The sequence below is a fragment of the Haematobia irritans genome, chromosome 5 (assembly GCF_050003625.1).
Source record: "Haematobia irritans isolate KBUSLIRL chromosome 5, ASM5000362v1, whole genome shotgun sequence".
In the NCBI taxonomy this organism is placed as follows: domain Eukaryota; kingdom Metazoa; phylum Arthropoda; class Insecta; order Diptera; family Muscidae; genus Haematobia; species Haematobia irritans.
In genome coordinates this window covers 66,362,493-66,381,414 of record NC_134401.1, presented here as the reverse complement: position 1 = coordinate 66,381,414, position 18,922 = coordinate 66,362,493, and the positions used below count along the sequence as shown (strand labels likewise).

General features: G+C 35.9%; 2 protein-coding genes and 1 long non-coding RNA gene across 3 annotated transcripts in view; all 3 read right to left on the bottom strand.

The window, feature by feature from the left end:
- LOC142240984 (uncharacterized) overlaps positions 1-7,233 on the bottom strand; it is a 69,031-nt gene extending 61,798 nt beyond the window's left edge. The window contains exon 1 of the long non-coding RNA XR_012723449.1: positions 5,532-7,233. This is a non-coding gene — a long non-coding RNA (uncharacterized LOC142240984). The remainder of the gene's footprint in view (positions 1-5,531) is intronic.
- An 80-nt stretch (positions 7,234-7,313) lies between these two features.
- On the bottom strand, positions 7,314-8,294 carry LOC142239759 (uncharacterized). Its single transcript, XM_075311534.1, has one exon. It carries the CDS (start codon positions 8,292-8,294, stop codon positions 7,314-7,316), a length of 981 nt encoding a protein of 326 aa, XP_075167649.1.
- A 292-nt stretch (positions 8,295-8,586) lies between these two features.
- Positions 8,587-9,681, bottom strand: LOC142239758 (uncharacterized). Its single transcript, XM_075311533.1, has one exon. The coding sequence runs from the start codon at positions 9,679-9,681 to the stop codon at positions 8,587-8,589; it is 1,095 nt and encodes a 364-aa protein (XP_075167648.1).
- Positions 9,682-18,922: the final 9,241 nt, after the last annotated feature.

Genomic DNA, 18,922 nt, shown 5'->3' with positions numbered 1-18,922 from the left:
AAAGTGGGGTTAGTATTTTGAACCTAAAAGTTTTTTAATGGATTCGTAATTTTTCTTCTTAACTGCATATATGTATATATGTATATATATATATATATATATATATATATATATATATATATATATATATATATATATATATATATATATATATATATATATATATATATATATATATATATATATATATATATATATATATATATATATATATATATATATATATATATATATATATATATATATGTATATATATATATATATATATATATATATATATATATATATATATATATATATATATATATATGTATATATATATATATATATATATATATATATATATATATATATATATATATATATATATATATATATATATATATATATATATATATATATATATATATATATATATATATATGCAGTTAAGAAGAAAAATTACGAATCCATTAAAAAACTTTGTCAAAATTTTGCAAAAAAAATAAATTGTGGGGCCCACTGATAATAAATTTTGCGGGAACTGTTTTGTAGAGTTTTACAAATTTAACCCAACATCGAAATCGGGTTAAAATTGCGGAGTTGACAACTAAAACAAAATTTCATACCCCCGAGGAGACCAAACAAATTTGCAAACTTAGAGGAAAACACCTCAGCTTTCACACACACACAAAAAATATGTTGATATCTTTATCCGTTTAAAAGTTGCAGAATTATTTCCAAAAAGAGCGATTTGGTACCACTGTGTATCGTTTGATATGTTCTATAGAAAGCTGTTGCAAATTTTGAAAATTTATCAATAGGGCTGTTTTTTTTTTTTGCACTGGATACAACATTTGTATGGGCTATCCAGAACATCGTTGCAGTGGTGTTCTATCCAGAACATCTCATCAGTGCAAGTGGCGCCGATCTTGCCAGATTGTGTTTTGATAAAGTGACGCTTCATCGATTCACAATAGCACTTTATTGTGACTAATTATCGAAATGAAATGAAATTCAAAGTGGTATAGTGAAATGTGGTACATGAAATTCAAAGTGGTATAGTGTCATAAATAATCGCAGCAGTAAATATTTATTACTAATTGGAGCATTTTATACATTAAAACTGCAAGATTTCACTTCTTTTCTGTGATTGTTTTTAAACAGCTAATGACAGTGTTGCATATTTTTGGAGATGTCCTGGATAAACGAGTACTCTGTTTTCTTTTAGTCCTTCACGGCTTAGGGTATCCAGTGCTAAAAGAAAACAGCCCTAATGAATGTTAAAATGAAACCTTTTTTTTGGTATATGTCTATATGAATTATTTCATTAGTGTCGGTAGGGGTTTCTGTTATTTGAAACTTTTGCGTGATATGAGCGCACCTAAAAAATTTCAAGTTATGATACCACGCAAAAAGATAAATATAATTTGTAAGATAATGTTCTTTTTTAATTTAATTGTAAGTCTTTTAATTTTTTTCTTTTTGCCATGTTTACAACTGATTTTCTACTATTGGTTAAAAAAATTTGTGTTTTAAATCTATTAACTACAGTGCCTAAGATAAAAATGTGGTCCCGGTTTTCTTCATTTTGAGAATGAAAAGTGTCCTTATCATTGTCATTATTATTGTACATTGAATCTACGTCATGTTTTATAAAATTTATTTCTCCAGAATCGTTATGAATTCTAATGAGGAATTCGAAAACATGATTATATTTACCTTTTATAATTTAGTTTTATATTGAAATCGCTTTGCTTATTTAACCACCTATATAGTCTAGGGTTCAATACCCTACTACTGCGAATAGATTAGACAAAATTTCAAACTCTACGCATATAAGTAGGGTAGAAAACCCTTTCGGTTGTTGAATAATTTTTGACTTTAATCTTACATATGTTATAGATTATTAATTCAACCGTCGAACGGAACGGACGTGTTGTTTTAATAGCGGATAAACTCATCGTAATAGGTACCTACTAAGAATTTCAAGTGTGGTGGGATATTAAGCCACCATGCAGCGAAATTCAAAGTCATCCACTGGGTTGATAACTTCAGGGCCCAGTGGACGGGTATCGACTGGAGTTATAAATTTGGGCAATGACCAAGAGTTAGGCCCAATTAGTCGACCAGTAGACGGGTCGACAGGTGGCGACACTCTGACAAGTCGAACTTTTTCTAAGGACATCAAAAGGAGGTAATCCCTCATGAAAGAGATTCAAGGAAGGCAGAAATGCTTTGTTTATCCTAAAGAAGTTAGGATCAGTCGACCCAAGCACGCTGTCGGCTAAACAAAGCGATTCCTTAAAATGGGCTCAAGGAATTCTTGAGACTGGAAAAAGGCAACGATCACCGCATGAGCTGCCGTCCTCCAAAAGGGATCAAAGATCGTTTGCCTCAGTTGCTAAAGACAGCCTTGTGATGGCTATCATTAATAAAGGAGCATTGGAAGGTATGGTTCCAAAGCAAAAATGGGGGAAATTGAGAATGCTCTGTCTGTCGTCTACTCACAGGTGCTGGAAAAGTTTCCCGGCCCAGATCCTCGACACCAAGAGGCTGGTTGGTATCAAGGACGATTTAAGCTAGTCGCATTTGAGGACCAGAGGTCTATAGAATGTTTTAAAGCTACTCTAGAGTTAGGATTCAGAAATGGACAAGCCTCTATCTGAATCAGAACTAAGCGGATCCTCTTGCGAAGTCGAGGGAGATACCAAAGTTGAAGACATGGATAGATACCGTATGCGTGAGGAGACTTCTACTGTCTCAGAACTCACCAAAGTTGAACCTATTCACCTTATTCCTGAAGTCGCCCTCGCCTTCGCTTTTTGTCGCTTTTCGTCAGTCGCCACTAATTGGTATTCCGTTCGTCGATATATTCTGCTATCGAAGAAAATCGGTATTCCTTGTGTCGCTTTTTATCGCCAACATCGTCGCTTTTTGTCGCCTTTAAATTTACCAGCGACGAGTTTAGTGTTTAATTTTTGAAGAAGTTTTTAAGACTTTATTAGTCGAACAATTGAAAAATAAATGTAAAAATGGAAATTGGTAAAAGGTAAAGTGACTAATCTTCAACAATTACAAAAAAATGGGAAAAAATCAGTATATGTAGTAGTTATGGTCATCACATTCAAATCACAGAAAAGAACACTGTACAATTAAAGTAAACGTGTTGATTTTCAATTCCATTTATTTTTAATAGAAATCCTCCAAGGCCAATGTATTTTATTTAGCACCAAACTTAGGTAACAATTGTGTCGAACTTTGAATGATCCTTGGACACGTGTCAACGTCGCTCCAATTGTATATGCCGGATGTTGTTATTGTCCTAATGTAGATATCTAAATCATTTCCCGAGTCAAATTTATCATTTATTTTGATTTTCCAAGTCAACCGTGGATTACAAACAAACAGCATTTTAAACTCAAATAATTAAAATCCAGTTTTGCACATCAGCTGATTGTTTTCATTCACGATGATCCTTGTGCCATTGATCTCAGCGTCGTCGCCATTTTTGTAGTTTTGGAAGCTTTAACTGTCGTCGAATATATATCCACTTTTTTCCGCGTCAAATTAAATATTTTTTCTTAATTTTCCGACTTAGAATTGCGTTAGAAATAAAAATATTTTAAACCGAAAAAATTAAAATTCTTTTTTTGCACATCAGCTGATTGTTTTCTAGTGATATCGGCCTTTTATTACCGAGTATTGTAATTGGTACAAAAAGTAATCGTCGTCGTCGCCACTTCGCAGGAATACCAAATGAATGACGAGACGACTTAAAAGCGACAGACGACAAAAAGCGACGGCGAGAGCGAGGGCGACTTCAGGAACAAGGGTGATGGTTATTGCGAGAGTCACCGAGATCTCTGAAGAGGACATTCTTGATGACTCGATTGAAGCAGCTGATGTGACGGTTGTTGAAAATCTCGATGGTCCTACGGATCCTCCAGACAAATCTTCATAATTGGATGCGCTGCCTTAAAAGTTCTCCTGATGAAAGGGGACATAGATATAGTTCATATTCAAGAACCATATGTTTATAGCATGGCTGAATAAGGAGGTTGAATCACGATAACAAAAACAACAAATTTCAATATGTTGTTTACAATTTTCAGAAGTCAAAATCAGCTGATAAAAGAATCGTATGGCATTGGTAAAAGTGGCAATTATTTATTCTTTCAATTGTCCTGAACAAAATAATTCAAATCAGAGAAAAATAAAGGTTCAAATTTAATTGCGTCACCTATGAGTGATTGTGAAGTGGATAATTCATCCGAGGAACGCCGATATGAGACAAATAAGACTATAATACCCACCAAAGTTAAGAATGAAAGTCAGTCAAATGGATCTTCGCCATCTATTAACAAAAACAGTTTATGATGCAGTCTAAAAACTGATGTGCGTGGTATTTTGGTTCTGTAATATGTTATCAAGATACTCAAGTCATCTTTGAACAATTCTCCAGCTATGAATGCGCCAGTTTGTTTGAGATGCATTTGCTATGCTGTGTCATTTGGAGAGATGCAATCACCATAAACATATGATTTTGACATCTTAAAATTTTGTCGAAATAAAAAGATTGTAATCATATGGGCCTATGATTTAACCTTCTTGTTCAGCCATGGTTTGTAGTAACAAAATATGTGAATTAAGTACTCCGGGGTTCAAACTATTGCAGTATACTGGTAATGATGTAATTCGAGCCTGTATAATTGCTAAAAACGAGCTTAACTTGTTTCTGTTTCCTTCAATGTGCAATGCAGACACTGTCGTTGCCAATTTAGAAATAGCCAAATGCAAATATTGGGTATCTTCGGTCTACATGGGACATGACAGGGAGATGCCTCCATGTGCCGTTAAGACCTTAGTGGAGGAGTCACTGAAAACAAAGACGAAACTCATTATGGGATGCGATGCGAATGCGCATCATAGTATATGGGGAAGTAGTGATACTAATGCAAGGGGAGAGTCGCTAATAGAGTTTATTTTGCGTACTAATCTGGTAGTTTGCAACAAGGGAGATGCCCCAACCTTTGTCACTAAAAACAGGCAAGAGGTTTCGGACATCACCTTGGCCTCGCAAGAACTGAATGACTCTGGACAGGATGATAGATATTTATCTTAGAACTAGCATCGATTCTAGTGTGTTCTCGAAACGACAGCATGCATACTCGAAGGAACTAGCATTACATGTGTTTATTACTCACAAGGTAAAGTTCTTTCCAATTAAAAGATTGTCCTTTTGTTTCTATAATTAACTTCAGGGTTTTGTTTGTTTATTCAGATAACTTAAATGTGATATGTACACTGGTAAATTCATTGGTAATGCAACAGGTAAGTACGTAGGTTGAATAAGTTACAAGGGTAAGTATAAAGTTTTACAATGTAAGTATAACTATAAAATTTCACAAGGTAAGTGTAAGGTTTCACAAGGTAAGTACAAAGATTCACTAGGGGATAGTTCTTTCACTATTTTGCTTTACAATGTGCAATATTCTAGGGTGCTGTGCAATAATTAGAGGTAAGTATTTTAATTGAGTTTTGGTTTTAACCTTTTTTTCTCTAGGTGTACGTATTTTAATGACCTTAGTTAAGTAAGTATTTGTAAATTGTTTTTTTTGTCCTCTTTTCACGGTGGTTGCAATATTTTTAATCGTTCTCGAATGCGTGTTTTATTTTTATTCAATAACTATTTTTTCTTTTGTAATCCTTAAATTTCACTGGCACGGGAGACATTCAATCGTGTTAAAAACTCGCTTATTACACATAACTATTCACTTATTCTTTTCTAACCGGCAAAAAACCGCAAACAAAAACAACACAAGGGCTGAATGCACACATACGTACTAAGGGCATCAGTCAAATAGGAAAGATGTGTTCAGTACGCATATGATCATCTGTACAATGGTGGTTACAAGTACTTCCAAGATAGGGTCTGAGTAGGGTCGGGTCGGTAGCTCGTCTGTTATAAGGGCATTTACTCTGAGGGCCCAAGTACTAGATGTCTTTCGAGGCATTAGGCGAAAAGTTGTGAATCGACGGCCTCTATGTTTAAAGGAACGAAGTCCAATGCGTCGAAATGTGGAGTATGCCATTCGGGACATCGTCGACGACTGATTAATGATAGCACGAATCGTAGTCCAACTATCTACTCCGTCTTCAGAGACCCGGACAGTGGCAGTGGGTACAAATACAAGATCCCATCGCAAGGGCGCCTCATTATCTTGGTGATCGACTTGGTTTTGTGGACTTGGCGCGTCGATTGACCCAAACAAGTGAGCGGGTCTTAGTGGGTCTTGAAGTTGAGGTGCCCCATGCAAAAGCGTATGATGACGCAAATGGCATTGGCGGCAACCAGCCAGCGAGGGACAATCTGGAGCAAGATGGCTGCGAGACAGTTCCGACAGTACCCCCGGCGCTCTACTGTCTCATAACGTTGCGACGGCGTTTTTTCTCGGAAGCGAGGACAGGAGCTCAGAGCATGGTCTTCCTGGCATATACCACAGGAATACTGCCAAGACGTGGGTCGTCCGCGCCAGTCAACATGTTCGCCTCGACGATTCACCGAATGTTGGTGCTGAGTGGGTCGTGGTATCTCAATTGTTCTAACCGCGCGATTTCTGCTGCACCTTTCCTCTTGCTGGTCCAACCGTGGTAAATAAGCTGCCATATCTGAAAGAAAATAGAGCTGCGAGTACCAACTTTTTTCGATTAAGTCTAGTCAGGCGGAAAATAGTTTGACCAATTTTGTCACGGGTCGGTTTATGATGCCACGCGCAGTTCGTATGTCAACAACGCGAATATTTTGGTCAATACCTGGATACGTTTTTTCTATTCGGCCCATCACCCAATCAGTAGGAGGAAATCTATCGTTCTTTATGACAACCAGATCATTTTCTTTAAGATTATCTTGTGGATATTTCCATTTAGTGCGACGGTGCAATTCTTTTAGGTATTCTGATTTCCACCTCATGCAAAAATACTGCGATATAATTTTTGGTCGTTGCCACCTATTTGCGAGAGTGATGTCCTGATATGAGATATCAGGCTCCGCTGGAGCCAACATCGATGTACCAATTAAAAAATGACCCGGTGTTAAGGGGGAAAGATCGTTTGGGTCATCGCTAGCTTTACTTAATGGCCTTGAACCACTGTGGTATCACAATGGACTGAATAGTCTAAGTGAGCCTGATACATCGGGCTGCCACATAACCTAACCTAACCTAATGGCCTTGAATTTAGGCACGCTTCTATGCGTGCTAATATAGTTGCCAATTCTTCGAAAGTGAAACTCATGCTTGGTATAAATTTACGCAAATGGGTTTTTAAAGAATTTACACCCGCCTCCCACAAACCGCCCATGTGGGGGGCGCCAGGGGGTAGAATTTCCAAACAAGATTATTATGTGAATATTGTAACAAGGTCTGGGATTGTAGCGATTTCAGAAATTCGAGGCGTTCCTTTTTGAGAAGTTCCGCAGCGCCTACAAAATTTTTACCATTGTCGGAATAAATACATGAGGGACAACCCCTTCGAGCAATGAAACGTGAGAAAGCCGCTAGAAAGGATTGTGTCGATAAATCGCTGGTTACCTCCAAATGAATGGCTTTTGTAGAAAAGCATATGAAAATACAGATATACCCCTTTGTTTTTTGGCAGACCCGAGTTTTATAGGTTTTTATATCGAAAGGCACTGCAAAATCAACGCCAGTATTAGTGAAAGGTCTCGAAGGCATTGTGCGCTCTGGAGGTAGCGATGCCATTATTTGTGATTGGGTGTGTCTTTTAAACAAAATACAAGTTTTACAATTGGGAATAACTTTTTTGACTAAAGGCTTCAACCTGAGTATCCAGAATTCAGATCTCAAACTTTGGGTCATTAATTGATTTCCCCCATGAATTGTAATTTTATGTGTAAACTCAACAAGAAGTTGCGTTAGGCGGGCATCATACGGTAAAAGTATAGGATGTCTTTCATTATAACTCAACACCGGCGATTGGACTAAGCGCCCTTTCGCCCGCATGACATCATGAGAGTCTAGAAACGGATTCATAGTCAACAAGTTGCTACTGGATGGAATTTTTACCTTTTGCTTTAAATCTGTGTATTCTTTGAGAAAATATTGTTTTTGAGTCAGAATTATTAAACGACGTTTAATCTCTTGAATTTCATCTGTTGTAATCTCGGTGGAAGAAATTCTCAAATGTGACCGATCTGCATCAGTGTTCCCCCAAAAGCGTAAAACATAGCTAAGAAGTCTATATGCTCGTGGTAGCGATGAAAATCTTTCTAAAGGGTCTTCGTATGTTGTCATTGCAAAAACTTTTACCGCCTTGGCTTCTAAGTTTGTATCTCCCCAGTCCTTGCCAGTTGGCCATCTATCTCTTGGCAATTTCAACCACTCTGGGCCATGCTACCATAGAGCGTGTGTTTTTAAGTCAGTTGGCGAACAGCCTCTACTTGCAATGGCGGCTGGGTTATGCTCGGAGTCTATATGCTTCCATGTGTCATTCCCAACATTTTCTAAAATTTCTGACACTCGATTTCCAACAAATGTACTCCACGCGCAAGGGGGTTTCTTCAACCATGCCAAAACTATCGTTGAATCAGTCCAAAAGTGTGTAGACAAACTCGGCTCCGTAAGCCCTTTCTGACGCGTCGCAAAACCCATGGATTTCCACTTGGGACGCAGGATTGAAATTAATCCATCGTGGAATTTTAACAATTCCTATAGCTTTACAATGTTTCACAAAATTTTGCCAGTTCAATAATGTAACAGTTTTTAAAGGGTCATTCCATTCTATTTTATCAAGCCATATTTGTTGCATGACTAACATTGCAACGACAATGACAGGTGCCAACCACCCACAAGGATCGAATAGCTTGGCAATGGCAGACAGAACCTCTCGTTTAGTGTAACTTTGTCTGACTTCCAAGACGGGTTGAGAAAAATTGAAGAAATCTCCTGATATATTCCACCTAATTCCTAGAGTCTTTGTAGCCGAGTCTTCTGAAAAATCTAACCAATTTACTGGCAGCAACTGTTCCGAGGGTAAATCTTGTATAACGTCTTTACAATTGGCTGTCCATTTCATTAGTTGAAAACCGGCGCCATCCAAAGCGGAAACCAGTTCTTTTCTGGATTTAATGGCATCTTCGATGCTATGTGCCCCTGCAAGGACATCATCAACATATAGATTTTCGCGTATTATTTGTGAGGCTAGTGGGTATTTGTCCGCCACATCTTCCGCAAGTTGAAGAAGTGTTCGGATTGCAAGAAACGGAGCACAGTTAACTCCGAAGGTTACTGTTAGAAGCTCATAATCTTCTAGTGGGTCTGTAGGAGACTTTCTAAATAATATTCGTTGATATCGTGTCTGACTCGGGTCGAGAAGAATTTGCCTGTACATCTTAGTGACATCAGCATTAAAGACGTATTTGAAAAATCTCCATTTCAAAATTTGTACAACAAGTTCCTGTTGAAGAATTGGCCCAGTAAACAAGTTGTCATTGAGGCTACGTTTGTTCGAGGTAGGGCAAGACGCGTTAAAAACCACCCGAAGTTTTGTTGTTAACCGATCAGGCTTAATCACCGCATGATGCGGCAAATAATAATTTGGAATATTTCCGATTTCTTGAGGAGATATTTTTCGCATATGTCCAAGTTCCAAGTATTCTAGAATTGCTTGATCGTATAGCATTTTTATGTCGGGGGTCTTCATTAGCTTCCGTTCCATTCGGAAGAATTGTGCCATCGCGATATTTCGTGAATTTCCTAACTCCTCACAATTTTTAAATGGCAGGGACACCATATATCTACCTTGTTCATTGCGCTTTATAGTCCTTTGAAAATTTAACTCGCAATAGGCATCATCTTCTGACCTTAAAATCTTTTTTGGGGTTTCCTCCACTTCCCAAAAACGAGTGAGAATATTTTCAATGGATACAGTATTATGTAGCGAAATTCTGTTTTCGTTAAAACTTCCTTGAATTAGAGGTCCACCAACTATCCACCCAAATACAGTGTGTTGGGCTAATAACGTGCCAATTGATTTCATAGGGGTCTCAATATCAAAAATTAGGGGTCCTATGTCCATGCCTATTAGGAGATCAACCGGCTGACTGATGTAAAATTTTGGATCTGCCAAATCAAGATTGGCAACATCCCTAAGTTGTGTTAAGTCTAAGTTTTGTGACGGTAAATTGGAAGGAAGGGTTTTTAAAACTGGAGCCCAGACTTCTAAACGGGAACTAGGGTCGAAGCGAGAACGTAAAGTAAATAGACAACCTTTGTGGAAGTTTCAGCCAACATCTGAGTAACTCCCGTAACATGTATTAAATTTCTTCTTGTTGTTAGACTCAATTTGTTCTTTAACTTTTCAGATATGAAAGTCGATTGTGATCCCGAATCAATTATGGCGCTCGCGTCGAACAATTGTCCGCGAGATTCAATTCGAACTAAAGCTGTGAAAAGTAATGTCCCCCTAGCGTGATACCCGTAAGATCGATTATCTTGGAGGGTCAAAGTTGTAACGTTGTTTTCCATTGTCGGAGTGGACTGTATTTGTGTCGTCAGAGCCGCAGCACTAGTGCTAGGTCTTACTACGTCTCTTGCTGAGTTCTGAACGCTAGGTTGGGTCTCGTTTCCTTTATGTAACATGGTGTTATGTTTCAAGTTACATTCTCGACACGTATATTTGCTTTTGCAGTCTTTAATGCCGTGGTTGGCAGACAAACAATTATAGCAAAGGTGAGAAATTTTGACAACGTGAATTCGATCATTTACAGTCTTCTCTATAAATTTCGGACAATCCCGAATAAAATGATTTTCCTTACAAAGAGGACAAATTTGTTTGTTTAAATTCGCATTTGTAGCAAATGACTTAGCATTGAGTTTATTCTTGTGCCCCGAATAATGTGTCTTGTGTGAAACATTAGTTTGAAAAGCATTGATGAATTTTCCTTTATCTTGCTTGTTTCGGATATCATCGTTTTTATGTGGATTTTGTTAATTGAAAACTGGTTTTATATTTCCCACTGACTCAAGAGTCTTGAATTTATGGATCAAAAAATGTCAAATTTATTCCAAGTTGGAAGAGTCTTACAATCATCCAATGAGTTCTCAAATTCTTCAAGAAATGATCGTGGTAATTTTGAAGAGCAGAGATAAATCAAGATTGGGTCCCATTCTTTTACCTGTACACCAAGGGTTTCTAAAGTTTGTATGCAAGTGTTCACTGTTCGTTGCAGCTTTTGAACTGAATGGCTCGAGTCAACAGAAACATTTGGCAAATTGCAAAGTGTCTTTAACTGTTCATTAACCTGCATTCTTTTGTTTTCATACCGATCTTTCAAATTGTTTGCACGCCAACGTAAACCCATCGTTAGTTAGTGGAACGTTAGAAATTATTTCCCTTGCCTCCCCCGATGTTTTTGGGTCAGGTGGAAAAGTTTCTCAACATTACTAAGACGAGAATTATTTATATAAATTGCAGAAAAAAGGTCGCGAAATGTTGGCCAAGCTGTATATCCTCCTCGGAATACATCCGTATCACAGGGAGGAAGTCTTAAAACTGGCGGGAATTCAATGTTGGTTGAAGGGGTCTCAATTGAGTATCTTTCTGTTTTTTCATTAGCGACCTGTTCTTTCAATGCGATTACATCAACATTTATCGAACTCAACACTCTCTTATAAGCCGCCATCGCCTCATTATAATGAGTCCGAAGTTTAACCTTGTCGATTGATTGTTCATCCCCTTGTGGGATATAATCACGACAGTCCAGATATGATTTTTTGACGCTTGTCCATAGGGTCTCAACCTCTACCCTCAAGGCTTCAAGTTCACGAATATTTTCGGTAGTCTTCGCAACAGCATATATGCTTTCAAAGTCATTTAAATCATTGACGCTATTCGCAAATTTCTCCCTGATTATCTTTTCCATGTTGTTTAACTTGCTTAAGATATCAATCTTAAGCCTAAATTTTGATGAAAATAAAACTTTGCAAAGATAAGCAAACGGGAAGTATATAATTTCGATCGTTAAACACTTCTTAAATTTACGTATAAACTTGAAGGTTTATGCTCAGATTCGTAAAGACATGAACTTGCCGTATAATGGAAGAAAGTTTGCGTCAAGTGACAAGTTCGATCATGAATTAGCGTGAAGATAACAAAAAAAGCACAAAAAAGCAATAAAGGATGCCAAAACAAAGTGTCATATCACGGAAACGAGAACTTAGTCGTAAAAAACCCACGGATCAAAAGTCAAGCAAGATTGTGTATATGACCAAAGTTTATAAAGGTTTTGAAACTTTCCGATATATGATCTTGAAACAATTTTGTTAATATTCTCGTTTACGAAAAATTGCCGATCAACCCAAAGGAGAAGAGTTAACCAATGACGATTTTATCATGCAGACGCAAGGCATATTAATTAATGGTAAAGTCACGAGCAAACGTGTGTACACCCCATGATATTTAGAAAGTCAAATTAAAATGACAGGTCACTTAAGTTGACATTTTGTGTAGGTGTAGTGTTGTTGTATTGTAACACAATGTAAATAAAAGCAATATTTATGTACACAAGGAATGTAAACAAACCCACTAAACGTAAACAAAGCCTTTGACAAGATGAATGTCGATATTAGTCACCTGATTGCATGACTTTACCTCTTTAATATGCCTTGATGCAGACGTATCACATTAAAATTCCACAAACCAATTTCATGAGAAGTTACACAGGTCAAATTTTACCAGCAGAATTACTTTCCAATCAATGCTTCAGAAACAAACAAAAAAAATATCTTCACACATGAATGCATGAAAATTGCAAAGGGTCGAGAGAATATTAAGAGATTCCTTGAGCAATTTCCAATGTATTAACAGGTTGTTGTCAACATAGATTTAGGTCACTTTGCTTTTTTTGCAGTGTATTGGCGATGTGATGCGAAAGAGAAAATTATTTATTTCCTTTTTTTTCGAAATGACTATTTCATAACATATTCGAACACCAAATTTTCGCTTTCAAATTCCAGAAACCGCCAGACCTATTTTTTTTCATAAAGTAACAGAGGGAGAGATTAAACCCCGATTAAATTATTTTCTAAATGAGTTTGATGAAATATTTCTTGTGTCACTTTTTAACTCCTTCTTGCTCGAAAGGATTTCAAAAATGTTTAACTGGGTCTAGGATCATAAATGTGTATCGAAATGGGTCAAACAATTTTCCATCAAAATATAAACGCAGGTCAAACATCCAAAACATACAGGGTCAAATTGCAATAACTTTTCATCAAACATTGTGGAGATTTCATGTTACATAACCCAGTATATTTCGTTCGCCTGTTGCGCCAAAATTCGAAAAACAACACTTGTACTCACTTTGTATGTAGATGTATTTATATATATATATATATGTGTGTGTGTGTGTGAAAAGTGTAATGGTATGTGTCCAATACTGGCTGTGGCTGAATTAAAAACCGCTACAACGGGATGCAAAAACTTTTCCAAAAAATTTCTAGAAAATTTTGTTTTGTAATTGTGTTAACGACCGTACCGCGTGGTTGATTATGTAATGTTGACACAAAATTTTTGTATGCACTTCAAGATAAGTATACTACTTTTTTCCCCAACTTTCCAAATTTCAATATTTTTTCAATATTTGCACAAATTTATTAAACACAATGTTTTCCCTTGATCTTGGCGAACCTCACAATGTTTTTGATAATTGAGTTTTACTTGCCCTCACTGGTTTTTATTTTTGTTATAAATGTCTCCTTTTTTCAAATTCGGTTATGAAGGTAAGTTTTTCTTCACAGGTAAGAATAAAATTTCTTTTATTTTATTTTACCCTTTTCAGCAGATTTTTTTTCCAAAACATCACTTTTCCTCTTGTTTTTGTAGTGTACGAAGTTTTTGGTAATATGAGCACTTTTTCGGCTTCGAAGGGACCAAATGTTTATTACTCACAAGGTAAAGTTCTTTCCAATTAAAAGATTGTCCTTTTGTTTCTATAATTAACTTCAGGGTTTTGTTTGTTTATTCGGATAACTTAAATGTGATATGTACACTGGTAAATTCATTGGTAATGCATCAGGTAAGTACACGGTTGAAAAAGACTGTTTTTCATATGTTTGGCTACAAACATTATATGTTTGGAACACAAATTTTTAAACACAATATTTTTGAGTGCAAGCATATAATGTTCATAAACTAGCATAACATGTTTGGGACATATATGTTAATATGTTAGAACATATTATGTTTGGGACATAAAATGTTTGTAAATATAATATGCTTGAATGCAAACATATATTAATTTAGAAATAGCCTATAAACATATATGTGTTTAGTAGCTTGGAGCTATTTAACAGGGAGCGATATTGAATTAAGTTGGTGGTTGTTGCTTGTTATTACAAAATTAACATTTTATTTTTCCTTGGGCAATTGATCAGCTACTTCTTTGATCCTTACAAACTGTGTGGTCCGCTGTTCGAATCCCCGTCCGGCAAAAGGTAAAATTAAAATAAAATAAAAAATCATAAAATTGAATAATTTCTTCTACAATGTTTGTATTACAGAAAAAGGTGCTAAGAACTAAAAAATCTCGTGGAAGTGAGAAAGATGTCGGGGAATTTACAATTGGTCAGAAACAAAATTTTGAGCATTCAGGTCGAAAACCTTTGTTGTTAGCACCTATATTACCTGTTTATTTTCATAATTCATTATGATTGTAAATATATAAATAAATAAATAAAATTTTGAGCACAATATTGTTTGGGAGAATTTTTTTTAAGCATATAATATTTTTGGGTGCAAAATGCTTCCAAACATATTATATGGTCACATAATAACATATCGTTTTTTGGAAGATAACATTATTGAATTTGGATGGAAAAATACAAAATGTTTGGAACTTAGACTACCCAAACATATATTGTTTAGACCAATATGCTTTCAAACATATTATATATTGGTAGAGATCAAACATATAAATGTGTGGGCAATACCCAAAAATGTATATGCTTGAAGCAAAATATGTTTGGGAGTATATGTTACAGAAGCGATTTTTTGTGAGGGTGTAGGTAGGTTGAATAAGTTACAAGGGTAAGGGCCAGTTTCTCAATGTCTTGTTATTATTTGTCGTGACCAAAGACTTTGTAATTATAACAAGATGTCCAAATTGCCTCTTGTTCTTGAATAGATAAAAGTGCACGACTTTAGGTTCACACACGTTCGTTATCTATTTTGCTTGTTCGAAGGTTTCTTTGCAACATTTTCTCCAATTCCTCTTTAAAATTGTATTCGTAACAATCATGTGCCTAAATAGCTGTGTTCGGGGGACCAATAATGTACAATAATTTGTGACTCTAAAATTTTTCGTTTAGACAAAAACACGAACAAAAAGAGATAAAAAAACAACAATTGACAAATAAAGAAGTTAAAAGAGGGAAACATTTTGAATTGGCCGCTACGACGGGCGTGTTTCCAAAATTAAAACTGTAAAGTAAAAATTCCTATTTTCTCAGAAAAACTGTAGAAAACTTAACGTAGAAAGAACACCGGGGAGCGTAATAGACATATCTTAATGATTTAATGACTTAAGGTGCGTATTAAGTTCCAGTTTAGCCGTTAAAATTGCCATTTTTATCGTCATATAATTATAAATAAACCATATTAGTCATTATGTCTTATATGGCAATGTAATTTGTAAAGATACGGTACCAATAAATACTCAACAAAATAAAAATAAACACAATTTACTTGAAGTAATTTCTTTTGGCATAAATGTTGAATGAAAAGAGTGCAGAAACAGGCCTATTAACCAAATTGAAAATTCTTCATTTTCTTTTCTTTTTTAGATTCGTAACATCATACCCATTTTTTCCCAACTCTCTCATACATGTATGAACCTAAACTCATGAGCCTATTAGAAAAAAAGGGGAAGAATTTAGATATCTTGGGAAATCAGATAATCTTTGGTCGTGACGATAAAACAGCTGATCCCATACAAAAATTTTACTAGCCGGAGGTCTATCCACCGGTTAAAATTAATCGGAGGATGAGAAACTGGCCATAAGTATAAAGTTTTACAATGTAAGTATAACTATAAAATTTCACAAGGTAAGTGTAAGGTTTCACAAGGTAAGTACAAAGATTCACTACACGGATAAAAAAGACTGTTTTTCATATGTTTGGCTATAAACATTATATGTTTGGAACACAAATTTTTAAACACAATATTTTTGAGTGCAAGCATATAATGTTCATAAACTAGCATAACATGTTTGGGACATCTATGTTAATATGTTAGAACATATTATGTTTGGGACATAAAATGTTTGTAAATATAATATGCTTGGATGCAAACATATATTAATTTAGAAATAGCCTATAAACATATATGTGTTTAGTAGCTTGGAGCTATTTAACAGGGAGCGATATTGAATTAAGTTGGTGGTTGTTGCTTGTTATTACAAAATTAACATTTTATTTTTCCTTGGGCAATTGATCAGCTACTTCTTTGATCCTTACAAACTGTGTGGTCCGCTGTTCGAATCCCCGTCCGGCAAAAGGTAAATTTAAAATAAAAAAAATCATAAAATTGAATAATTTCTTCTACAATGTTTGTATTGCAGAAAAAGGTGCTAAGAACTAAAAAATCTCGTGGAAGTGAGAAAGATGTGGGGGAATATACAATTAGGCAGAAACAAAATTTTGAGCATTCAGGTCGAAAACCTATGTTGTTAGCACCTATATTACTTGTTTATTTTCATAATTCATTATGATTGTAAATATATAAATAAATAAATAAAATTTTGAGCACAATATTGTTTGGGAGATTTTTTTTAAGCATATAATATTTTTGGGTGCAAAATGCTTCCAAACATATTATATGTTCACATAATAACATATTGTTTTTTGGAAGACAACATTATTGAATTTGGATGCAAAAATACAAAATGTTTGGAACTTAGCCTGCCCAAACATATATTGTTTAGACCAATATGCTTTCAAACATATCATATATTTGAAGAGATCAAACATATAAATGTTTGGGCAATACCCAAAAATGTATATGCTTGAAGCAAAATATGTTTGGGAGTATATGTTACAGAGGCGATTTTTTGTGTGGGTGTAGGGGATAGTTCTTTCACTATTTTGCTTTACAATGTGCAATATTCTAGGGTGCTGTGCAATAATTAGAGGTAAGTATTTTAATTGAGTTTTGGTTTTAACCTTTTTTTCTCTAGGTGTACGTATTTTAATGACCTTAGTTAAGTAAGTATTTGTAAATTGTTTTTTTTTTTGTCCTCTTTTCACGGTGGTTGCAATATTTTTAATCGTTCTCGAATGCGTGTTTTATTTTTATTCAATAACTATTTTTTCTTTTGTAATCCTTAAATTTCACTGGCACGGGAGACATTCAATCGTGTTAAAAACTCGCTTATTACACATAACTATTCACTTATTCTTTTCTAACCGGCAAAAAACCGCAAACAAAAACAACACAAGGGCTGAATGCACACATACGTACTAAGGGCATCAGTCAAATAGGAAAGATGTGTTCAGTACGCATATGATCATCTGTACAATGGTGGTTACAAGTAATTATATACCCTTTCCACTTTGTTCTAGGAATGATTATAATATCAACGATAAACAACATGAACTAGTCAGCTTTATTGAAAGCTCACTATCTGTCAAAGAATACACAATCGTGGCGTTTCTAGACATCGAAGGGGCGTTCAATAATGTCCATCCGAGCTCGATATTAAATGGACTGACAACTCTGAATATTGATCCATGTATACTTAGGCTGTTTGACGAACTGCTAATGAAGAGACGTATTTCAGCCACACTAGGACAAGCAAACATACAAAGGTATGTGAACAGAGGCACTCCCCAAGGAGGAGTTCTATCACCTCTTCTTTGGAATGTTGCTATAAATAACCTTCTGGTTAACCTAGAAAAAGGATAAAAGTGGTAGCATACGCAGATGATGTGGCTCTGGCAGTCAGGGGAAAATTCCCATCCATAATCAGAGATATTATTCAGAGCGCCCTTCGGATGACTGAGAAATGGGCGAAAGACAATGGTCTTGGGGTAAATCCTGCAAAGACAGAATTAGTCATGTACTGCAAAGATCGCAAAACTCCCACGGTTAGGCCTATTTCCTTAGGGGGTATTGAAATTCTCTTTGGTGAGTGTGCAAAATACATACCTTGGCGTTATTTTGGACAGGAAGCTGAACTTTAAACTTAATATTGAAGAAAGGGCGAGAAAAGCAACGGTAGCTTTGTACTCGTGCAAAAAGGCAATAGGAAAAAAGTGGGGACTAAAACCAAAAATTGTGAATTGGCTATACACGGCAGTGGTTAGACCTATAATGCTATATGGCGTTGTAGTCTGGTGGCTGGCACTTCAGAAATCGACTTGTTTAGATAAAGTTCAGCGTATGGCGTGTTTGTGTATTTCAGGCGCATTCAGCAAGACAGGAACAAATTCCCTTAATGTCATGCTGCATCTATTGCCTTTAGACATTTTGGCCAAACAGTCAGCTGCAATAACGGCTGTGCGGTTGCGCGAGCTATCACAGTGGTCGGAAAAAAAGTTACGGTCACAGTTCGGTTCTCAAAATAATGCCAGATGTGACTAACGTAGTGGATTACACTTTGGCGAGTCCACTTCTCGACAAAAAGTTTGAGACTCTAATCCCCAACAGTGAGGCGTGGTGCACACAGACCCCGGGGAATAAAGAATATATAGATTTCTACACTGATGGCTCCAAATTGGATGGACAAGTGGGGTTCGGAGTATATTCTAATGATCTGGAACTTCGAATAGCGAAAAGATTACCTAATCACTGTAGTATATTTCAGGCTGAAATGCCCCTAGTTACCTGTAAGCTCATGCTGCGTGAGAAAGCTGTTATGATGAC